General features: G+C 35.1%; 1 protein-coding gene across 3 annotated transcripts in view; it reads right to left on the minus strand.

Moving 5' to 3' along the window:
* SCAF11 (SR-related CTD associated factor 11) overlaps positions 1–26,009 on the minus strand; it is an 83,505-nt gene that overhangs the window by 20,629 nt on the left and 36,867 nt on the right. For all 3 annotated transcript variants that reach the window (XM_008002961.3, XM_008002960.3, XM_037997234.2), the window contains exons 4-9: positions 18,651–18,728; positions 15,495–15,595; positions 12,332–12,396; positions 1,699–1,757; positions 1,417–1,529; positions 372–473 (exon numbers count right to left, since the gene is read on the minus strand). In XM_008002961.3, coding sequence (XP_008001152.3) covers positions 372–473; positions 1,417–1,529; positions 1,699–1,757; positions 12,332–12,396; positions 15,495–15,595; positions 18,651–18,728 — 518 coding nt within the window. The remainder of the gene's footprint in view (positions 1–371; positions 474–1,416; positions 1,530–1,698; positions 1,758–12,331; positions 12,397–15,494; positions 15,596–18,650; positions 18,729–26,009) is intronic.

Below are 26,009 nucleotides of genomic sequence, written 5' to 3' on the forward strand. Positions count from 1 at the left end.
TTTTTGAGGAGAGGAATATGGTAAAAGTGTGATTCAGATGACAGCATACAGGTAAGACTGGAACAGGAGAACAGTACAGGTATGGTGACAGATGTATTACTAATAATAAATCTTAATATTCAGGTTCTCTCCCTTTTAAATAAATCTAGCATATACACAGCTATACTTGTTAAACAGATAAGGATTCTTTACTTTCTAAGGGGTCCTTTATGTAACAATCTTTGTTGGGCATTTGAAACACCGAAGTTTAATTTGCACAAAACTTCCTTAGGAAAATAACAACTAAATAAGGTACCCCTGTATTTAAGTACTAATGCTATCTTGTTCACGTTAGCATGTAAACACCTGAGTAAATAATTTTTTATTTTTACCTTCCAATTCCAGGTAATGTATCAGGAAACCATGACAATTCCAGTTCATGTCTCTTCTGCCTAATCAATGTACTGATTTCACTGGCTTCTATAAATTCTGTACTAAAAGATAAATTTTAGACCTTCATCAGAATCTCACAATTTTAGGTTCAAAAAAACAATTAGGTCGTACAAAGAATAGCAGGTGTTTTTGTACCTAGCATTATGAATCACACTTATCAGAATGTGAGCTTTTTTCTATTTAAACACTTTCAAAATAAACTCATTCCCAAAATAAGTACAATTTTTATATCGCAAATTAGAATTGTATTTATTTGTTAAAAATAACCCTTGAATTTCTATCTTAAGTCACAGAATTTTTTAAATAAAGTCAAGTCAGAGTAATATCCTCATTATTGAAAGAAAGAAATTCTAGGTGCAATGGTTTCCTACTTGAAACTAAGCCTAAGACAAAAGAAGAAAATAAAGGAGGGTAAGATGACTGCAACCAAAAATGGGCATAGTTCAGCTTTTCAAAAGCCTACTTAGATATAATTTTTTTTGGTACCTTGCCAAGCTCTAAAATTAAATCACACAATCTTATTCTGTGCTGCTGGCTCAACTAACTATATGTGATTTTAAAGCCTCAATTTAATCTGCAAATTCCATAAGTATCAACTTTGTATCTACTTGCCAGTCACTAGGATTCAAAGATGAATGGATCAGCTCTAAAAGGGTTCTTCTTTAGGTAACATCCCCACAATCTAATAAATAACCTACTTCTCTATAATATAAAGAGCTTATATAGAACAACTTATTAATGAAAACAAAGCGCACTGGCATAGGCAATCATTGCACAATAGAGAAGCTCCCCAAATTAACAGGTTTTCTCTTGGCTAGAGCTACTTTACATTTAAAAATTAAAAAACAAAGAAAAGAAAAAAACTAGCAAAAAAACCAAGGTGGGCCTTTCAGATTTTATTGGGCCTAGAGTTTAAATTTCTAGCAAAGTTAATAATTAAACATCAAGTATAAACAGCATAAATTAAAAGTAGAAAATACTAACCAATAAGCTCTATAGGAGGTAAAGGAAGATTCTCCAGGGTGACTAACAGAAGAAAAGATATTGCAGAAAAAATTTCTGAAGCACTGATTTGTACTCCAATTTGATCTCTGTGGCTAGAAAAGTAAAAAGTAGTTAGTGAAACCGCAAATAAAAATATCTCTAATAGGTAAATAATAGTTATACTTAAATATTTTGATACACCTGAAGCACTGGTTATTTATGGACTAAATAACCCTAAAGTATTATTATTTAAGAAAAAGATTTTTCTTGGTTTCAACCAACCTTATTTATCTTTATTGCTGCATTTTTCTCTCCTCCTGTTTCACTGTATAAAGAGTTTCCTGTACAAAGACATAAAAGGACTTGGTTACCTTGTATTAATTTTTATTAAAAAGGCTATAAACCAGCACTGATACCAGTATACTGCCAAGGGTTGAAATATGTAGAAAAGCTGCATTTCAAATAATACACATTTTTTACACAATTTTCCCAAATGCCGATTTCATCTTATCTTGTTAAGCTACAAATACAAGTAAAATATAAAAGGCCACAATAGAGAAAACTGGGTGAAGTATGTAAAACCTGCTATGTTTACAACATGTGAGTTAAAATTCTAATCATTTTCTGCCACCTTATGCAAACTTAAACTATCTTGTAACAAAAGGTATACACAAGAAGTCAAGCTATTTAATATCAATAATGCACTTAACATTTCTTTTCCAGCTAGCATCTAGAAAACAGGTAGCTATCTCAAGTACAGGCTGACTAGGGGGCCTGGGGCCATCAACTCTTGTTAACCATAAATTACCATTTAGCCACTGGCACCCACTTCAGGTGTGTTCTTTCCTTCAAATTTTATACTAAGAGGGAAAAGCAGACGTGCTGTCTGAAACAGCTTTTTGTTACAACAATGTTGGTGGCTTTACTGCTTACGACCTGTCTACAGTGCATATGACAACTGCCTTTTAATTTTCCCCCTTGCTTGCCTCACAAAGGGCCTACTGACATAGTTCAAAATAAATCACACTAACTAGGAGGCTTGTTTCCTGCACTGCAAGATCATATATATTTTGTTTTACTTCTGTTAGTCCAGTTGGTAATAGCCTACTTTCTACTTAATAGCATACTAATTTCCTTTTTAGTTATTATATAACAGCTGTTTGGTTTTGCACAAGTCCCTCTCAGAACTATTGTAACAAATGTAATTTCAATGTTAGTGGCAGGCCAACAGGCTGAGTTCTGGAACTTACAGCCTTACCCCTTTGAAAATCTGTATCTAAAAATCTGTATCTAAAAGATGATACGCTGATTTTTAAAATTGCTTATGAGACAAGAAGTAAAAACGTGTGGTAGGTACACAGATACACTCTTAGAAATAACCATGTTCCTTCAGCTAGACATAGAATTGCTGTGCTATACCTACATAGTGTCTTTTATGCCCTAAGGATGCTGAGTTGTTTTGTTTCAGGTTGCATTCACTCAACACTTAATGAGTATGTAGTGTTTACACAGCATTCTTTCACTTGGAAACCTATCTCAGAAAGCCTTCATTAGATAAAACGCTCTCTACTGAAAGAACTGTTAGTTTTCTCTCGGCAATGCTACATGTGAAAATCCAGTCCAAAAGCTATTTCACGTATTTCTGGGTAATTCTCAGATAATTACTGAGCAGCTTCAATGACAATCCCTCAAAGTATTCAATACTGGTGAATTTGTCTAAATTGTGGTTTCCTGAAGATCATTTCACAAATCCACCCTACTTGTCTGTTTTTGGAGGTCAGTGATACACCTTTTCATTTAGTTTTTATCAGAGTAATGCATGTACATACTTTAAGGTGTCAAACAGTACTTCCAAATTTATAAAGAAAAATTATGGAAATACCCGATCTTGATTTCCACTTCCCCAAAGCACTCATCAAATCTTTTGGCTGTTTCTTCTAACATTTACTTCTTTATTTCTAAATAACATCCTTATACTACTCTACCTTTTTTTTTTTTTTTTTTTTTGAGACAGAGTCTCGCTTTGTCGGCCAGGCTGGAGTGCAGTGGCACAATCTCAGCTCACTGCAACCTCTACCTCCCGGGTTCAAGCAATTCTCCTGTCTCGGCCTCCTGAGTAGCTGGGACTACAGGCGCACACCACCACGCCTAGCTAATTTTGGTATTTTTAGTAGAGATGGGGTTTCACCATATTGGTCAGGCTGGTCTTGAACTCCTGACCTCAGGTGATCCACCCACCTCCGCCTCCCAAAGTGCTGGGATCACAGGCGTGAGCCACTGCGCCTAGCTGGCTTCAGATATTTTCCTAGGGTTAATAATGGCTTTGTTTTTTCTTTTCCTTTTCTTCCTTATTATCCACCATTAATTTAGTTAACTACAACAAAAGTATAAATCTGAGTTTAATACACTCAGATACAACAACTCATCCATGAAGTCTGTTCCCCACTCTCCTTGCAAAACTCTTTCTTTGTCCTGGTCCAATATGAACTGGTAACTCTCAAAACTGCTGTTCAATAGTCATTCTGGGATTGTCCTTTGTCATCATCCTAATAATCCTCTTTGTCCTCTTTATCTTTTCCTGAGTTGGAACTCATTTTCTGAATCTCGCATTGTTCTTCCATTTACTATCTCATTTAGTGAAGTATATACATCCTCCAGCAGAAGTGGAAAAGGGTGGGAATTCTGAGTTAATACATGATGGATAGTTTGATAGGTTACAGAATTTTCTAGGTTAGTAATCATTTTCCCTAGAGTTTTCAAGGCATTGCTTCACTACTCCAACTATTGTTGATGACACTCTGTAACCCCAGTCCTCTATGTGGTCTGTTTTTACTCTCTCTCTCGTCATCCTCAGACTTCTAGAACTTTATGAAGTACCTGGTAGAATTATTTTTTCATTTACTAGGTATTATATTATTTCTTCATATCTGGACACCTGTGCTCTACTATTACAGAAAAATTCCCTTTGTATTACTTTTTAAAAAATAAATTTTTGCATTTTTCCTTTCTGAAATTTTATTATTTGATATTGAATCTCTTAAATGAATATCCTATCATCTCTTTGACTTTAAGTACTACTTTCTGAGACTTATGAGCTTATCTTCTACTCCTGTTGAATTTTCGTATTTTTGCTGTAATATTTTTAACTTCTAAAAGCTTTTTCTTAAATATTATTTTTCTTAAATCATTGATAAAACATCCCTTCTTTCAGGCTTTGAAGATATTGAATTTTTTAAAGTTATTCCCTATTTTCCAGCAATGGGTCTGTCCCATCAGGTTCCTTTTGTATCTGTTTTCATCTTTATTATATTGATTTCCCTCAAATATCTGGAGATCCTTGATTGTTTGTGGGGCACTAAAATATTGATTGAAAATGATGTAGATGGGTGGTCAGAGCCTTTCAGCTGTTTCACTGTAGGGTGATCAAGCAGACATCTGGTTATTTCATTGGGAGACTCTCAAATGACATTATCTTTAAGTCTTTTCTTTTGGGCAAGCCAGTTTTCCAAAAGATGCCCCTTATCTCCTACTTTGGAAAATAATAATAATCAAGATTGCCAGTGCTTTGAAAAATGATCTTGGGTAGAGGAATAGAAGCCTCATCATTTGACTTAATTTCCCTCTCTGTTGTTTGCTGTACCATCAATACTCATTTTAGAGAGTAAATCTCCAGTCTTTCATTGCGTAGTCCCCTTGTTCTACCCTGTTCAGCCAGGAATCTTCAGGATCTAAAAATTTTTAATCAATTCTGTTTTCTGAAACCACCCCATATCTCTGCCTTCACAGATAATGGAGGCCTTCAAACTCAACTTTCTAAGGTTCGATGGTATGTGAAGAACTGTCTTGAGATTCTTAACTTCATTCTCCTTGTGAAATGTCTATGTATCAGCTTTCTGCTAAGACAATTTACCATCCCCCTCATACCATTTTACTATTTTGTGGACACTTATGTGCTATCCTCTCCTCTCCAGCTTTCTTGTCTTTGTGGCTTAAACTTTGTGGCTTAAAACTTTTCTTTCCAGCCAGGCATGGCGGCTCACGCCTGTAATCCCGGCATTCTGGGAGGCCGAGGTTGGTGGATCATGTGAGGTCAGGAGTTCGAGACCAGCCTGGCCAACATGGTGAAACCCTGCTCTACTAAAAATACCAAAATTAGCCAGGCATGGTGGCAGGCACCTGTAATCCCAGCTACTCAGGAGGCTGAGGCAGGAGAATCGCTTGAACCCGGGAGGCAGAGGTTGCAGTGAGTCAATATGGCACCACTGCACTCCAGCCTGGGTGACAAGAGTGAGACCCCATCTCAAAAAAAAAATAAAAAAAAAAAAACCCACACTTTTCTTTCATTCCTTTATTGTCATTTTAGTAGAGATTTGGGATGACAGGGATCAGAGCATTAAACAAGTACTCAATCTGCTATGCTTAACTAGAAGTTTGTTTCATTTATTTTAATTCAGCGTATCCCCAAATATGTTTCATGAAACACTAATCCCAAAGGATGTTTCATTAAAACATCCTTTTGTACGATACAAACAAGTATAATAAAGGCTCAGAGCTTAGAACCCAGTACTTGGCAGGCATCCAATTAAAGTTTGATTAATTGATTCCGAAGTTTAATAAAGACATACTTAGATGGATCTAGTATGTACTTAAAGAAGTACTACATTAAGAAATGCCTGAAAGGGAGATCCTTTCTGTAAACTATATCAATTATAAACTACTATCCCAAACCAAAGATTAATGTTCATTCCAAGAAACAAAGTGAATATAAAGGAGATTAAAAACAAAAAGGTATAATTCAGTTACCTAGTATGACAGAAGAAAGTGATATTTCCTCAACAAATTTGCTAATAGGTTTGCTGTCTAACCTTTCGCAATACCTCTAATGTGGCAACATCATCTTCATTATATGAGAAAACTAGACAGTTTATATAATTTTACTAAAGTCACAGGTGTCTTAATGGTAAAAAACTGTACAAAACTCAAGGGGCTTGACTTCCAGTAAAACCATCTATTAGACCTGCTGAAGTTTTAACTAATATTATACTATATTTATATGCTATAATAATTTCTAATCAAGATATAAGAATTCACAACTTCATAAGCTCTACTCATTAGTTTGATTACTGTATAACAAATGACTTCAGATAGAAAGTCACACACCTATGTTTAAAGAACATTCCCATCCTGCTTCACAAAACTTGAAGAAATTAAAGAAGTTTGGCCAGGTGCAGTGGCTCACGCCTGTAATCCGAGCACTTCTGGAGGCTGAGACCAGCAGATCATCTGAGGTCAGGAGTTAGACTAGCCTGACCAACATGGTGAAACCCCATCTCTACTAAAAATACAAAAGTAGCTGGGCATGGTGGTGCATGCCTGTAATCCAAGCTACTTGGGAGGCTGAGACAGAAGAATTGTCTGAACTCAGGGGCAGAGGTTGCAGTGAGCCAAGATCGTGCCATTGCACTCCAGCCTGGGCAACAAGACCAAAACTCCATCTCAAAAAATATATGTAAATAAATAAGAAACAAAAAAAAAGAAGCTAAGCTAAGCAGAGTTGCTTCTAAAATCTAACCAATCAATCCTAGATAAAGAGACAGACAATAGTTTCTCAAGTAGTTCTTTTATTAAAAGAAATTTAAATTATCCTTAGGCTATATCATGGTTTCTGTTCAGTATAACTGGGCAAACAAAGATGTATTCAATTTGCACAATCCCTCACTAACTCTACCTTCACCTTGACTTTGTCTCTTGGTTCCTTGCTTAGTCATCAAATGTCAACATTTAAGGATACAAGCTGTCTTTTCTGTTGCATGACAGGCTCATTTCTGCCCCTAAACTTTGCAATAATTCCAAGTTACACTTACAAGTTCTCTTAGTCTTCTAATTAGTCCATTTGTTAATAAATACTGTCTAAGAAACCTTATAAGAAATGTGAAAATTAAAAGAAAAATTTAAAACAAAAAAAATGTCCAAATTAAAGGTGAAAACTCTTAAAGGTTCTAATCTTACAGCTATGATTTATGACCTTTAGCCTGAAGGAACAAAAAAATTACAGTTAACTGATAAGTGGCAAGCAGACATTCTGCTATCAAAATTAAAGAGAGCTAATTTTACATTAAAAATTATTTTTGAGCTTGAAAGTACATCCAAACAAGATCCTTCAGAATGCCAATAATTTAAGTTACAAAGGTTGCAGACAACCATAAAGTGAGAGGCTTAATTAAGGTCGGTAACAATAACAATATCATGCTTTAGTATTATTTTGTAGTAGAAAGTGGCATTGGATATGGAGTCAGAAGACTGGATCAAATTCTGGTGGCTCCAATTAGTACCAATGTGATCTCGCACAAGACATTTAGCCTTTTAAAAAAGACTTTACAAAATGCTGTTAATACGCAATCTCAGAAGACATAGTTAGTTTATTAACCTCCTCTTTTGACATCTTTAGAAACTTTCTAACAGATACTTGGCTTCCCATCCTTTTGGAATACTTTAACCAGGTTAGTTTTTCTACAACAGTTTCACCGCATTGTATCTCAATGAAAAAAACTTTTGTGTCTACCTGCATAGCAATCTTCCTTTTCAGTCTCATTTCCTTTTATTTATTTATTTTTTTGAGAAAGGGTCTTACTCTGGCACCCACACCGGAGTGCGGTGGCATAATCATGACTCACCTGAAGCCTCAACTTCCCCAGGCTCAGGTGGTCCTCCCACCTCAGCCTCCCAAGTAGCTGGGACTACAGGTGTGTATCACCACACTTGGCTAATTTTTGTATTTTTGTAGAGGTGAGTTTCACCATGTTGCCTCCGTCTTATTTCTGATCATCATAATCTTAAACATTCTGCCTGAACTCAAGAGTGAGAAAAGAAATGACAACTGGAAGAAACCATCAATTTAACTGAGGAGTCAAGCATAAATAAACATATATCAACAAAAACTGTTCATTAAAATAACATGAAGATGAATAGATCTTATTTGTACATGAAATGTAAACATCCAATTTCTTCAGAGCATCTCTATGGTCGTAGACACCTTACTTATCGAAAAACGAATTTGCCCCTCATCTTTACTGAGGTACAATTGACAAAAATTGTATCTATTAAGGTATACTACTTAATGTTCTGATGTATGTACACATTGTGAAAATAATCACAAAAACTAAACATATGCATCACCTCACAGTTACCATTCTCCCGTTTTCTTGTAGTGAGAACACAAGATCTACTGGGTCAGCGAATTTCAAGTGTACAATACACCACTGTTAATTATATCCACATTGCTGTACATCTATACATTAAATATCCAGAATTTATTCATCTTGCATAACTGAACCTCTGAATCCCTTGACAAACATCTCCCTATAAATCACCACCATTCTACTTCCAAAAGATAATTCTTCATTATACCCTCCCAGACGTTCTCCCACCAGCCTTCCCCATCTCAGTAGCTGGCAACTCCTATTTTACCAGTTCCTTAGGTCAAGACCTTGTAGTCAACCCTGACTTCCTTCTTTCTTGTAGCCTATATCCAATCCACCAATGAATCCTGTTAGCTTCATCTTTCAAGTACGATGTAGTTGACCCTTGAACAACATGTGTTTGAACTCCAAGGGTCTGCTTATTCATGAATGTTTTTCAGTAAAAGTTACACTGAGTGTGCTTGCCTCTTCTGCCTCCCCTTCCACCTTTTCTGCCATTGCCATCCAAGACAGCAAGACCAACCCCTTCTCTTCCTTAGCCCACTCAATGTAAAGACAACAAGGATAAAGACCTTTATGACGATCCACTTCCGCTCAATGAACAGTAAATATATTTTCTCCTCCTTATGATTTCTTAAAAACATTCTTTCACTAGCTTACTTTATTGTAAGAATACTGTATATAATACACGTAACATATAAAATGTGTTTATCAACAGTTTATGTTTTATCTGTAAGGTTTCCAGTCAATAGTAGGCTATTAGTCAAGTTCTGAGGGAGTCAAAAGTTATACACTGATTTTTGACCTAACTCTTGTGTTGTTCAAAGATCAATGGTACATACAGAATTGAACCACTTCTCATCCACTAATATCTTCCTGGCCCAAGCCACTATAATTTGTGGCCTTCACAGCCAGAGTAATCCTTTAAAAATGTACCAGATCATATTACTCCTGAAAACACTCCCTAGCTCACACTGGCCCTAAATGATCTCCCCTTATGTTTTACTGTTTCTCCTCTATCTACCTAATTCAGTCATTCTAGCCACAATAACCTCCTTGCTATTCTTTGGAGACATTCCAAGAATATTCCTGTCTCAGGCTTTTACACTTGCTATTCCCTTGCCCCGAACAATCTTCCCTGAGATATCTTCATGGCTTAAATTCTTACTTCTTGAAGGTCACTGCTCAAATATATCTTTATTCAAGAGGGTTTCCCTAACACTTTAAATAAACGGTCATCTCCACAATGTCATCACCCTTTAACCTTTTACCCAGCTTTATTCTCTTTAAAGCATTTATTACCACCTGTTTTATATATATTTATATTTTCGTTTGTCTATGAGATCTCATTGGCAAGCACTCTGTTGTTTTTGTTCACTACTATACCCCTAAGAGTCACTGTGCTCAGTACAGTTAGGTATTTGTTGAATGTATGAGTGATCTCAATTCCCTTTTGCTTCTCCGAGTATGAACATCCAATACTGAGTATGTACTGAATATGAATCTAGAATTTAAACCTGAACAATTTTCATCAAATGTAATACCTAAATATAAGCTACTTCATCCAATAAATAATCTATTTCAATACAGGAAGAAAAACTGACCATGTTAGACTTATCAAATTTCCCCAGTAAAAAGTAACATCATAGCAAAAGTATTAATAACTAATTGGATAGCCAATGAGTACGGTGGTCTCCCCTTATTCACGGTTTCTCCTTCTGCAGTTTCAGTTACCTGTGGTCAACTGCAGCCCAAAAATATTAAATGGAAAATTCCAGATATAAACAATTTCTAAGTTTTAAATTGTACACCATCCTGAATAACATGATGAAATCTTGTGTCACTCTACCTTCATCACAAGAAGAGTAAGTACAGTAAGATATTTTGAGAGAGAGCCCACATTCACCTTTTATTACAGTATATTGTTATAATTGTTCTATATTATTATTCATTATTGTTAATCTTTCCACCACCTAATTTATAAATAAAACTTTATCATGGGAATGTACATATAGGAAAAAACATAATATACACAGAGTTAGGTACTATCTGTAGTTTCAGGCATCAACTTGGAACATACCACCCATGGACAAGGGGTAATTACTATACCCAGTTCCCTTCAAATCAGTCCAGGTTGGTCAGTGAAGACATTTGCTCATAATTACCTCAGCATCAGCACTCTTGTATTATCCACTCAAAGTATAATCAGTATTTCTGCCTATCCTAAACCAAACAAATGACTATAGACATCTTAAGTAGATACAGCATTGAGTTACAGGCCTTAGACAATGTTAACCTTCTGGCAGAAATGGGTTTTTTCCTCATTATCATTTTAAAATAGCTATCCAATCTAATATTCCACATTCTAAACAGTAAAACAAAATCTCAAATCAGAATTAATCATAGATGCTTATAAATGACCTTTACTATGTTGAAGCATATGGAATTTAAGATTTTCCTATATTTCACCTTCTAAAAATGAGCCTAGGCAAGAGATACACACTTTAAGAAATTACAGTGGGCAGTGGTCTTAAAACTAAGACTAGCATAATTTAGTGGGCCAAATTATCTGCAGAAAATCTGTAACATCATTTAATCTTCCTCAGCAGCAAATTTTATATTGGGTCTTAGAACTGGCAAGCAAATGCTATTCATAAAAAAAGAATGCCAATCTACAGCAATGACATAGAAAAGCAAAGACTGTTTTCAGATCTAAAGCTGACAAAAGAAAAATGCCTTTTCAACCACAAAAGTCCAGAGATCAAAACAACTTTCGTTTCAATTTCACTTTAATAGTAAAATTTCAAAGGTAGAACATTTGTTAATCTATAAATCTAACCTGAGGGATCATATTAATTCTAATCAAAAACAAAACCAACAAAAAACCAACAAAACTTGGTATTCATAATGCATAAAAAATGAAGTTACTCACTTTTTAAAACAATTAATTCTTTCACAGCTCACTAACTCACTAGTTCTAGCTGTAAGTGGAAATTCACTGTGACTTAGTCTGGAAAATAAATGCCCACCTCCTTGCTTACAAACAGACCATAGTTAGATGTTCTCTGGGACAGAATAAACAGCCTGAATCCCCAAGGAGGAGTCACAAAGAACTATGAATGTTGTCATTTTTATTCAGGCTCTGCTGCAAAGCCTTCCTGTATATTAGAAAATCATGTACCAGACAAAAACAGAAGACAGGAATATTTAACTGCTCATGTAGATAAACATGTTAGAGATGCTTTATTTTTAAGTTTCAAATTAGAAGGCTAGAGGCCAAACTACAATTTCCTTCGGGAACTGTGAATTACTTTCTTGCTGTCACAGTCTTCCTTTGCTACTGCTTACAGTTACTGGCCCACAAGGTATTTAATCTCATCTCCCCTACAGACTTCTGCACTAATGGGTGGAATAAGGCCACAATATGAGCTGGTCAACACCAAAAAATTGTGAAACACCCTTTTCTCCCAACACACACACACACACACACACACACACACACACACCCCTACCTTTTAAGAGGAGCAAGAAGAAAAAAAGGGCAGAAAACAGTATAAATGCCTCCATGAAAACAAAATTTATGTAGGATTTAACACAATGTACAGACCTCTGAGGACTATTTTCCAGCCCAAGGTGTTACTGATGAGAACTCTGGCACAACCATTAAATGAAAAAACAACAAAAAAGGTAGAATACACAGGCAAAAAGTCACTTACTATGTATCAACTTCAAATCACAAACTTTTGCACTTAATAGATCTTCTCTTATGACGGCTTTTCTTCTGTAAACATTAATAAAGACAGGAAAGAATTAAGAAAAAAAACTGTCATTTTGCCCACTTACTTTCAACTCATTCTCCTCCATCAAAACGAAATCTATTATGTACTGATTTTAGTAATTATGCTGAAATCTGGTAAATGGTTTAAGGATATTCTCACAGACTCCCATGAGATATTAGAATGTCAAGTTAGGTTTCAATAACTATTGAGTTGTATTATCTCAGTCTCTTTTTTTTTGGAGACCAGATTTTGCTGACACCCAGGCTGGAATGGTGTGGTGCAATCATGGCTCACTGCACTCTTGACCTCCTGGGCGGAAGCCATCCTCCCAGCTCAGCCTCCTGAGTAGCTGGGACTACAGGCATGCACCACCTTGTCAGGTTAGTTTTTTCTATTTTTGCAGAGTTTCCCTTTGTTCCTGAGGCTATTCTTGAACTCCTGGGCTCAAGTGATCCTCCCGCCTTGGCCTCCCTAAGTGCTGGGCTTACAGGTGTAAGCTACCATGCCTTGCTAGTATATTTTTTATTCTTTTTTTCTTTTTTTTTAACAAGACATGAGGTCTCACTACGTTGCCCAGGCTGGTCTCAAACCCCTCATTTCAAGCGATTCTCCCACCTCAGCCTCCCAAAGTGCTGGGATTACAGGCATGAGCCACCACGTCTAGCCTCATCTCAGTCTTTAAACAATAATCTTATTGGCTGATCATGACTGACTGGCTACTGAGCCATGCAGAGTAGAGGTAAGCAGATATTATATTTTTTAAAAAGACCATTAGGAAATTTTAGCAAAGAAAGCATAATTAGTTCCACTCCTCACTCAGTTACCATTCTCTACAATGACTTAAAATGGAGGTTCACTACCAAGAAACAAAATTCCACTGTAGTGCCTTCTTTGGAACTGGTAAAAAGTATCAGAAAGAGAGAGGTCCCAGGGTTTTATTGCTTTGGAAGGGAGGGGAAAATTGAATGGAGTTTGTCTGCATGTTGGAAGACCAAGCATCCAGTAAACAGAAGACTGAATGACAGGACTACTAAAAACATCCAAGACTCCAAAAGAGTATAATGTAAATATCCAACAGCTGACAGAGATTTTTCACCTTGGGAAAAATTGTTAAGCTAAGCCTTGGTGGGCAAAGGCAAATTATTAATTTTGCAGCTGTTATTTCCTTACGACGAATCTCTGAGAAAAAGCAGTTAAATATGGGGACGACTTTTGCTATGTTAGACTCAAATAAGAACTGTGAGCCTTATAGGTCATTTTGTGATGACCACTACACTCTTGGTAAGAGCCAAGAGAATTGAGCAATTTTGAGGGAGCAAACAAACAAAAAAAAATGCACATCTATGATATTGTCACAGCCAGTGATATGAGTTGTACCAAGAATTAAAGTATTTCTACCAAAAGGCATTTCTTCACTATGCCTGGGAAAAGTGTACTAATATAAGAACCAAAGCTGATAAGTATTTTTCAGAAATAATTATAAAATTTGGTCTAATGCAGTTACTAACTTTGGGGCTCATGGGTAAACTCTTGGAGTGGGTATTCCGTGAATACCCTGAAATCATATACAAAGTTTTACATCTGTAAACGTGTATTCTTCTAGCAGAAGGGATCTGAATCATTCTTCACATTCTTAAAGAATACCATAACTACCCAAAAGTTAACATCTAAGGAGCTACAGTGTTATAAATTAGTCATAGGTTCAATAAACTTCAGTGACTATTGCCAACTGTTTTAGGAACTAAATAAACTTACTCTTTTAAGAAATTAGTATTCTGATGAAAAGTACTAATGAATCATATATTTAATTATGAGTGTGACAACATATTGACTTAAAAATTCAACTTTTGGAGAGCTCTAAATACATTTCAGATCAAAATGAGCTTATGTTTCAAATGTATTAGAACAAGTTATTTTAAGCATTAATTTCCAGTGTACTACTCATATTCAATTTAGTTCAAAAATGTGTTAAATACCTATTAAACTCAAGTACTAAACACTGCATTTCTAGGTATTTATGTTAAAATAGGCAATGGTTTTAATAGCAGCCAGAAAAAAAAAATATATATATATATATATACACACACAAATGTTTTAACATAAACACTTGTTATAGTAGATAGCAAGTGCCTGCTGCAACACAGGAAAGCAATATGTGAAGGTTAATAAGCAGTTTAAATTATAATTGATGAAGAATGTTGTGCTATACCATTAGGTAGTCCCTTTTTGTCCATAAATAACTTGGTCAGTGCTATTCACAGTGTGGTATGAGCACCAATGCTTATCTATTAGGTGTTTAATATTGGTATGTGATTAAGTACAACAATGAGGGTAAGCATTCAGAATTTTGGTTTGTTTTTGAGACAGAGTCTTGCTCTGTTGCTCAGGCTGGAGTGTACTGGTGTGATCATAGCTCACTGCAGCCTCAGATTCCTGGGTTCAAGATATCCCCCTGCCTCAATTTCCTGAGTATCTGGGACTACAGTCATGTGTCACCATGCCCAGCTAATCAGTAAATTTTTAGTAGAGACAGGGTCTCATTATGTTGCCTAGGCTGGTCTTGAACTCCTGAGCTCAAGTGATCCTCCCACTTCAGCTTCCCAAAGTGCTTTACAGGTGTGAGCCACTACACCTGGCCAGCATTCAGAAATTTGACATTGCTGAACATTTTATTTTACAAAAGGTTTGGTCTAAAACAGATTCAGAAATAAACCTGAAAGAACAAATTCTTTTAATTATTTTTATTTTGTGTTATTTTTTAGTAGAGACAGAGGAGGAGAGGACGGTCCTCACTATGTTCCCCAGGCTGGTACCAAACTCCTGGTCTCATGTGATCCTCTCATCTTAGCCTGCCAAAGCACTGGGATTACAGGAGTGAGCCACCATGCCCAGCCAGAACCAGTTCTTCACCAAAAACCAAGTATAGCTCAAATTAGATTCTCAGATTTCAGCTAGTCCCTCCTTAAATTATCAAGTGTGTGCTTTTGAATAAATGATTAAACACATTTAAACCCCACTTCCTTTTTTTAAAATACCCTTTTGGTACTAGTTAACTTCAGTTCCACTCATTTGCATTCCACTTCTAAAGTTAATCACTAACCGTATACAGCTTTTAGAATTTTCATGACAGGAGAACTGTTTCTCAAATGAGTTTTCATTTTTCCTGTTTTTTGTTTCTCTCAGCTGTTTTTTTACTTGAACCTATGAGAAAAGCAAACTTAATTTAGAGCAACAATCCAGCATTAGAAATAACTTTTTAATTCTTCCTTGAAATGATTAAAATTACAGGAACAAAATTGTCTGATTAAAAAGTGTAGTCCAAATACATATGCTTATTCATTCAAGCATGCTAAACCATAAGCTTAGTGAGTGTGCTTAGCTCTGGGGAAACAAAATAGTGAGGGCTAAGAATAAACAGATTAAGTGCTTATAACAGAGATATGAACACAGATTTGTATATACATATAGGACTCAGAAGTTAACTGGGGATGTCACAGAAGACTTTAATGAGTAAATTATTTATGAGTTCGTCTTAAAGGATAGTTAGGAATTGGTCTAAGAAAAAAATATTCTAGATGGAGGAAAGAACAGAGTTGTAAGGAATAGTGAGAAGCCAGTGTAGACAGGGAAAAAGAGAGTAGCTAGATATGAAATTGGTGAAATGTGTTAGGACTCAACTGTAAAGGTTCTTGAATAAGAAAATAATTCTACAGGCATCAGAGTGGACTTTTTAAAGAAAGTAAATGCGATGATCAAATTTGTTTTTAGGAAGATAACTTTGGTGTGATATGGAGAATCAACCAATTAAGGAGAGACTATAAAAACCAGGAAATCAAAAAGAAAGCTCTTAAGATAGACTAGATCTATGCTGTGCAAGAAAACAGTTAATAGCCACATATGGCTACTTAGTGCTTGAAATGTGGCTCGTCTAAATTGGAATGTGCTGCAAGTATAAAATAGACACAAGATTTCAAAGACTTAGTATAATTTTTTAAAAGAATGTAAAATCTCTCAATAATAATTTTAAAATATTACATGTTGGGCTAATACATTAGATAAAAAATAAAATATATCACTCAATTTATTTCATTTGTTTTTTTTTTATTATTTTAGGATGCCTACTTAAAACTTTAGTTATTTAGTGGTTTATAGTATACTTCCATTGGACAGCACTAGTTAGATGACAGAATAGGGGTCTACAAAGAGGGAATAATGGAGGGATAAAGAAGAAACATATTGAAGACATTGAGCAGGAAAAAACAGATGAGGGAGCGAAAACTGGAAAAGTCCCAGATATTTCTGATCTTGCTGACTGGGGTTGTGATTCCATTAACAATTGGGGGTGGGGAAAGGGGTAGGGAATGTGATTAATTTGGAGTTTGTTAATGTTAGATTTTCTTGGTATTCCAGAAGGAGACGCACAAGTGGCTGTAAATACAGGTCTGGCTCTCAGTAAAGAAGTCTAGGATAGTGACAGAATTATAGAAGAATCCAAATATAGGTAGTACTTAAAGCTACTGAAGTATAATAGCTGAGAAGACTTAGAAAAAAAGTATACTGAGAGAATTTAAATGAAGATCCTATGAGCTCTAATGATTAAGAAAAGGAACAGGAGCGTAAGGATATGACAAAGAAGATTGTGAAAGGACGGAGAAGTAAAACAATCATTCATACATACATACATACATATATACATAACCACAAGAGAAGGATGTTTTAGAAGCCGAGGAAGTAGAGGGTAGTGAGCAGCACTATACGCAGAAAACAAACCATGGAATGTGGAAGTCTGAGTCTGGACCTTGGTGAGGGTAGTGTTTGTAAAATAAGATAATAGAGGTAAATGTTCTATGGGAACTGAAAAGTGAGTAAGAATTGAGAGGAGGGAGTTGTCTCATTCAAGAAGTTCAGTTGCAAAGGGAAAAAGATATTGAAGTGAAGATTCGAAAGAAGTAAAGGTCTAGGGAAGGCATTTAAGAGAATGTGGAAGATATCTCATGTGCCAAGAAATACCTTTTAAGCTGAACAAAATTAAATTAGCACTGTACCAAACTTTTAAGTAAAATACAAACTCTATCAAATAAACAAAATTTTATTCTAAGCAAGAAAACATAATTTCGTAGAAAAATATATTTGGAATCTGGTTCACACTAATGTATCTTTTGCAATGTAATTATACACACAAACACACACATAGGGTTTGGAAAAATGGAGAATACGTCTTCAGGAAAAGCCACACTTACTATATTACACTTCTATAATGTTTTATCTTTTTTCCGAGATATAAACTAATTTGCATTGATAGCAAATTATACAATTACAACAAGTAAACCATTTTATTTGAATTGCAGTCCTGTTTGTACCTTGCTTCAAGATTCATCTGGTAAAACTATATCAAAACAAATTATAAGAACTACACTAAGGCAAATAATAGTTGTACGTTGCTTCCATCTCCTTTTCTATTTACATAGACAGTAACCAAGTGGACATAGACTAACAGTGCTACCTAAAAACGGTTTGTTTCTCCTATTAATGGCATCACTTATGTTTATATTGAGTACTCTCACTTTTAGCTATTTTTCATTCATGACTCGGTAGTGATACATCAAGAAATCTTTCTCATATACTTAACTCTTCTCCTTTTTTCTTCTCTTACTCACCTCAGACATGTTTTTTTGCTTTTTTTCAGGTAAGCAAAAAATTAACATAAATACAAATCATCATAATCATGGCTCACAATAGTAACATTAAGGAGGCAAGCAGAATTTAATTTTATTGGCTAATTTCAAAATCACGTTTTTCAGGAAAACACAGTTTTCAGGTACTTTGGACTTAAGGTTTTGTGGGAGTTGGTCTTATTTCAAACTTTTTTCAATGGAAAACATGTATTCAAAGTGCTATCCAATTAAATTGTTTGAAATATGGGAAGTCCTCACATTCAAGATATTCTAAAATGTTAAGTATTTTATAATTAAGCCTTAGTATGAAATGTCCTTCAGATTATCAGAGATCTAATACATTTTGTGGTATATTACAAGGTGATCATTATGGATATGCCCTCTTTAGGGGGCAAATGAGTAAAAGGTTCAGAATTTAAGTATCCTAGTTGAAAGGTATAAATTTATCATGCTAAGGAGGATTAAAATAACATATTAAACCTTAAGTTGAACAATTTTCAAATATACACAAACTGGAAATCAAAGTCAAACAGCTTCAATTAATTTTTACATAATTCATGTTGCAGAATAAAACGACTTACCTTAACATAACCTTCCAATGCACTGAATTTAAACACTGCCTGAAAAGGTTTACGGTCAATAGGACATGAAGCCAGTGTCTGAAAAGTGATTAACAAATTATATCTTTACAAATGTTTCTTTAGATCAAAATTATAAATACAATTATAAATTTTCCGTAATAAAGAAAAATTGTTTTCGTCTCTATCTTCCAAAGAAAAAAATATTTTATACCTTAAATTTGTTTCATTCAAACATTTACTGAATACCTCCTGTATGCTAGATAATTGGAATACAATGATGAACGAGACAATCTGTTATTAAAATCCCATTAAGATATGCTGCCCAGTTGAGAATTACTAATATAGTGAAAGACGAGTTGGGCTGACAGCAGCAGTTCTGTGATGTAAAGCTGGCTGTTATGATAAACTTGGGCCACCTCCAAACGGCTCCGAAAGGTCCCTCACAAATTTTAATATTCTATGACTTAATATTTTACCCCCCAAACTAGTTACATTAAATAGGCAGTTGTGCCAGCAATAAAAATATTTAAAAGATATGAAGAAAATGAAGTACTCCACCACCCCTCCCTCAGTCACATAACCTTTTGTGGATATCCATTGCATATGCATATATGTGTATATTTTTAATATATAAACCTAAGATTGATTCACATTAGTAATTCAGAGCTGCCTTAACAGCATAATATGAATGAGTTTTTTAGTTTACATTTCCTTTTATAGGAGTAAGGTTGAGCATATTTTCCTATTTTTAAGGACTATTCAAAGTTCCTTTTCTTTAAGCTGTCTATTCAAGTTCTTTGCTTAGGCTTTTATTAAGTTGCTACTCTTTTTCAAATTGAGTTGTAGGTGCTCTTTATTAAGGAAATAGCTCCTTAAATCATTCTATGACTGTAAGTCAACATTATTATCCTACTTTATTTCCTGTCCTTTTAAAATTCCTGTGCATCAACTATAAGAGTTTCTTCGATAAAACTACTAAATATTTGTATAAGAATGGGTTTACATTATTTAAAGTATTTAAAATGAAGTGTATTTTCTATTAGGGTAGGAGGGAAAACTGCAAAGAGAATACCAAAAGGTGATATTATTAATACTTATGGTTACAAAAACAAAACAGAATTTTAAAATCTAATAGCAATAGTGTCAAAGACCAAAGATAGTAATGGAATCTAGATATATTATTCCTATATAAAAAATGTCATCTTTGCCTTTCTGGGTTTTATCAAGACATGCTTACACAAGTAAAAGTAGAGCAGACTGTGTATGGTCCTTGATCACTTAATACATTTTCACAAAGCTCACAAGTCACTTTGGGAGCCGCCAAAATATGAGCTGAGTTACTATTTTCTTTCTCTTTTAAGTGGGCTTCAATGGGAAAACAGCTTTAGCACGTCCGAATTAGGAAATGTGACCTTACTATATTAAATTGGTTCAGACTGGAAGAAGCCAGTTCAGCCTACTTTTAAGTACTATGGATTTAGTAGGCTATTAGTTTCCCTACAGAAAACTGGACCTTAAGAAGCTTTGCTTCAGCAACAAAGAAGTTCATATATTTTTAAATAATGCATTGTCTAATTCAAAGAACTTAACATCATAACTATTGTTATCTCAGTGGCATACACTGTATGAAATTTCTTAGATATTATATTAATGCTACATTTACGGTTTTCAAAAATATTTAAAAGTTAAAAATCTGGCTGAGTATGGTGGTGCATGCCTGTAATCCCAACACTTTGAGAGGCCAAGGCAGGAGTGTCCCTTGAGCACAGGAGTTCGAGGCTGCAGTGAGCCATGATCACACCACTGTACTGCAGCCTAGGCAACAGAGTGAGATCCCATCTCTGAAACACAGATAAATAAAATAAAAAGTGAAATATTTCTAGTACTTCCTATTTTTACAAAAGCTTCAAAATATATTTTTATTCTTAAAGGTAAACTTAGAGAAACATTAATAAAAAGGCTATACAGTAATAAATGAAAAAAAATTTTTTTTTAAAACTAAGGTGTATAGGCTGTGAATTTACTGTACTACTTTCGTATCTTGTATTTTGCGTAAACTTAAGCAAGTTACAGTCTCTCTGTGCCTCAGTAATCTTATTTGTGATAATGAGGAAAAAAACCACAACTTACCTCTAAGGTTTTTATGGGAATAAATAATTTCTAGAGGTGTGGCATATACTAAATATTATGTAAGGTCCTGTAATCAACTAGTTTTAGTAACAAAAAAAACTTGGTTAATTAACTAAAGACAACCACAATATGATACACGTGAGACATGAGTTCTTAAGAATTTTTATTGGAATTTGCAAAGTTTATGATGTAGATGGAAATCCAAGTACTTTATTATTTTAGCTATTTTGATTTGTGACACTAAGATCCAAAGAAAGTCACGTGTTCAAGAAATTTATATCAGATGCATCAAATCTTTCGAAGACTCTCAAATCATACAATCTCATTTTTTCTTCACTACATTTCCTCTATTGACATTAGCTAAATTACATTCTTTCCTTTACAATTTTTTCTTTATTTTATTTTTTGAGACAGGGTCTTGCTCTGTCACCCAGGCTGGAGTGCAGTGGCACTATCATGGGTCACTGTAGCCTTTGCCTCCCAGACTGAGATCAGATGATCCTCCCATGTCAGCCTCCTGAGTAGCTGGGACTACAAGTGCATGCCACCATACCCAGCTAATTTTTGTATTTTTCGTAGAGATGGGGTTTTACCACGTTGCCCAGGGTGGTCTTGGACTCCTGGGCTCAAGCGATCAACCTGACTTGGAGGGGTTAATGGCATGAGTCGCTGTGCCCAGCCTTCCTTTATAATTTTGAATTATGACAGTTTTAATCCAAGCTGTTACTTTTTTTAAGATAGGGTTTCATTCTGTTGCCCACGTTGGAGGGCAGTCACCTGATCACAGCTTACTGCAGGCTTGAACTCCTGGGGCTCAAGCAATTCTTCCACTTTCACCTCCCACACCGTGCCAAGCCTTTTTAACTTTTTTCACAGAGACAGGGTCTCACTATGTTGCTCAGGCTCGACTTGAACTCCTGTGTTCAAATGATCCTTCCACCTCAGCCTCCCAAAGTGCTGGGCTTACACCACGCCTGTTCTGAGCCATTCCATATCTGTTTCAAAAAACAGAGTTCTGAGTAAGATTTCCCCCGCTTTTTTTTCCCTTAAGCATAATTGCCTTGGATTTGTCTAAAGTTTCATTTTAAGATAAGGTTCCACTGGTATTACAAAAACAAAAGGAAAAACAACAACAAAAAAAGTAGTAGTAACAGGAAAACTACTGCCATATATCATCACAGTCTGTAGATAATTTCTTAAAGATAATTTAGTTAACATCAAAAAATAAGTTAATTTTCTTTGACACAGGCTCAGCCATCAGAATTTTTTTTCAGACAGGGTTTCACCCTCTTACGCAGGCTGTAGTGCCGCAGCATCATGGCTCACTGCAACCTCAACCTCCTAGGTTCAAGCAATGCCCTCACCTCAGTTTCCCATGTAGTTGGGACTACAGGCACACACCACCATGTCCAGCTAATTTTTTGTATTTTTTGTAGAGATCGGGTTTTGCCATGTTGCCCAGGCTGTTCTCGAACTCCTGAGCTCAAAGCTATTGGCCCACCTCAGCCTCCCAAAGTGTTCGGATTACAAACATGAGCCACCACACCCGGCCCTGACTGGCCTAATTTTAAGGAACTCCCAAGGATGTCTCACTCTCATATCTGGCAGATATCCATCCAGAAAGGTCTGGAAGATGTTTTTAGTTTTCAGAGTAAAATTTATGATTAAATTTCCAAGTTGTGAGGTTTTAAAAGTTCACATTTTAAACTAATGCAGAGAAATTTTAACTAACACTCTATTTTTTAAAAATTATTTTAATTTTGAAGAAAAGTATCTCAAATTTTGTTTCCTTAAATACAATAAAAATATCCTTCAATTATTTACCATTTTGATTCCTTATATACAACATATCCTTCAATGATTCACTTGTTTGAATTACTTTCATTTCAATAATTGTGAAAGTACCTAATTCAGTTTCATAACCAAGTAGTCTAATAACATCATTGGCTTTATGATACAGCTACAAAATTAATGGAATTTGTTCACTGCTTTACAGTGTAATGTGTATTAAACAGAGCATATGTTTTACTGTGAATGCTCTGTACTAAGGTTGTATCAGTTAAAGAGGCAATTTTGATAGAAAAAAAAAAATCTTCCTAATGATTTCAGTAAAACACACCCTACTATTCTGAAGCATTGTAAACTCTCAGCTCAGACAAACCCACATTTAAATGTAAGAACAAAAAACCTTCCTTATTTGGGAATTCAGGATCCTCGATTTCTAATTTCTCGCTTCCTGCTGCTGCTCTATCCTCAATCACATAGGCTGCTTATAGATAGCTCCTCTTAGAGAGAGAGAAACAAGTGTTAAGATAAGTGCTTACAGATTACATCTGAATACCTATGCTTATAGGTAGGTTTGCCTGTTTGTGGGAATCTCGAACATCTATCTCTCTACTAACAAAATAGAGCACATTATATAAAATTCTAGTTCAAAATCAAATAAAGATGACTTAAGAATACATACCATTAGTGGCTCACGCTTATTTCAAAGCTATTTCCCAGGACCTATCTTTTTTCATTTATGGTTCCAAGATACTTCACCTGGACTTCCAAATTAATTGTTCACCTGCAGTCAGCCTACATGTTCCCTATCACATTTAACCAGTTATTTCAAGACAGTCTTTGTCAATCCATATTAGTGAAACTGTGGTTCTTTATACCACTATTCAGAAGTGTATCCCTAAAGGACAATGGCTGTCAGTGATAAAATTAACCCCCAGTAAGAATGCATTTCATCAAACTACTTAAAATCCTTTCATGTTCTCCAAGATAACAGTTGGGGAGAATTACATTTAATCTTAATTTCTTCTGACAATTAATAGCTAACACTTTATCTAGTGTAAAAACAAAAAATTCAGTAAACTACCTGTATAAATCATTTTACATATTCTGACATTTAAAACTAGGCACAAAGAAATGCATGTTAATTTACCTTACTGGTAGACATAGTACTTGACACTCTTATAGATATATGCTTTACGTAATGGGTGTTTGCAAAGCAAAAATCCTCTTTGCTCTACTAAAAAATATCCCAAAGGATTAATTCACAGGGAGAAAATAGTGGTGGATCTGAAAAAATTAGCTACAAGTTCAAGTTCTTGTGGAGCTAGCAATCACTCCAGCTCACACTAAGGATGAAGATGGAGAGAGCCCTGATCATCTAATGCACAGATGTAATAAATTTAAAAAATGTATTTCATAATACTTTATAAATTATAAAGGACTAATGTTAGTGGTACTACACAGGTACATTTACATTACTGTCCACAGAGAGCTACATAACAGAGGAGTCTGAGTTAGTTCTGGCTAATTTTATTTAAATTAAAATTTGAGGAAAAACTGATTGAAAATTCTAGACAAAGCTTTACTGAATTATATTACTTAAAAGTAGTCTAACGACCAAATGGACAAATGTCCACTTACTGCATAAAGAAACCTGCATATAAAACACAACTGCAGTCCAGATATAAGTTCTGGACTTAATGATAATCATAAGTTCAGACATAAGAACTCACATCTTGATTTTTTGGTATTATTAATTCAAAAATATAATCCTCATCTATGTTGAACATTGTTGTCTGACTTCTTCAAGGACTGAATGTCACCTTAATAAGACACTTCATTTCTAGTTTATGAGAGAAACCATGCCTTTGCCAACTGCCCAATTTTGATTTCATTAACCTTACTCATACTGAAGCTGTCAGCATTTGATACAAAATAGATGACTGAAGTAAATAAATTGAGGGAGAATACTTTGCTTATAATGGGAAACTAATCACATTTTAAAAAATAATACTTAAAAGATAAGGGAAATATTTTATATTATGTAAAGGGGAAAAGAATGCCAGCAGACATCAAGAACATCCTCATCACATATACTGCAGGTTCCATTAAATAGTGTAAGAACTCTTAAAAGCTTTAAACATGTGTCTTCAAACCATGACCTTTGAAGGGCCAAATTTTTAATCACTTCTTGGCAACTGTGGGAATAATGAATCCCACTTTCTCTCTTTTTTTTTTTTGAGACAGTATCTTATTTTGTCACCCAGGCTGAAGTGCAGCGGCATAATCACAGCTCACTGTAGTCTCAACCTCCCAGGCTCAAGTGACCCTCCAACCTTCCCACCTCAGCTTCCCAAGTAGCTGGGACTATAGGCATACTCTACCATGCCTGGCTAATTTTATTTATTTATTTTTTTCCGGTAGAGATGAGCTCTTGCCATGTTGCCAAGGCTGGTCTTGAACTCCTGGCCTCAAGTGATCCGTCCTCCTTGGCCTCCCAAAGTGCTGGTATTAGAGGCGTGAGCCATCATGCCTGGCCAATAAATCCCATTTACTCAACCTGTGTGTGTTGGAGATTATCTTGTCTGTAGGAAATCATAATCAATTGTCGCTACTACAATGTGTGTCAAGACTTCTCTGTCCTTTACCTTCCTAAAGTATGCAAACTCAGATACATTTATTAAAAGCTATCAATAAGCACAGATTGTTTTTGCCCACCATATGGGTAAAATAAATAACTTCCTAATGAATAGCAGATATGCTTTAGCATACTGGCTCTATATACATTTCATCAGTTCAAATATCTTTTGTTTAATTTCAGATTGTTGGCTCTAACAGTGATGTTAAATTAACAATTTCAGCCTTCCTTAATGTCAATTATTGTGTCATTGTTTAATATTCTATTTCTATATAATCATCATTTTATAAATCAACAGGCTTACCATGTATGAATTCCTTGAAACTAAATATAATCATAGTGGACATGATTAATTTCAATTTGCTCTAGTGTCCCTAAGGGTAGGCAATTAGGCTATGGGCCATGAAGGCTACCACAGGTTCACTCTGAAACCTTTTGCCCTAAGTAAAGAGGACTGTGACATACCTAAAGACTTTTACTCAATCACTTTAAAGTTCTTACATAGGTTTTGTTTAACCACAGAACCAAAATTTTAGAGCTTGAAAAGACTGAAACTAACTTTGATCTACGTGTCCAAAATAAATATACTAGACCACAACACACTTTAATTTCTCAAAACACCAGCTTCTTACAGACCAGTGTTTGTAAGAATGTGTTCGATGCCTAAAACATTAAGATGAAAGTAAATACATGAGTCCTTTTTTGGTGCTTAACATCCAGTCTGAATCATATTTCAGTGAACCTTGGGTACAAATCTGAGAAAGCACAGAAATTTTGAAAGATACAGAAATCTAGAAAGAGGATCC

This window comes from Chlorocebus sabaeus, chromosome 11 (genome assembly GCF_047675955.1).
Source record: "Chlorocebus sabaeus isolate Y175 chromosome 11, mChlSab1.0.hap1, whole genome shotgun sequence".
NCBI lineage: Eukaryota > Metazoa > Chordata > Mammalia > Primates > Cercopithecidae > Chlorocebus > Chlorocebus sabaeus.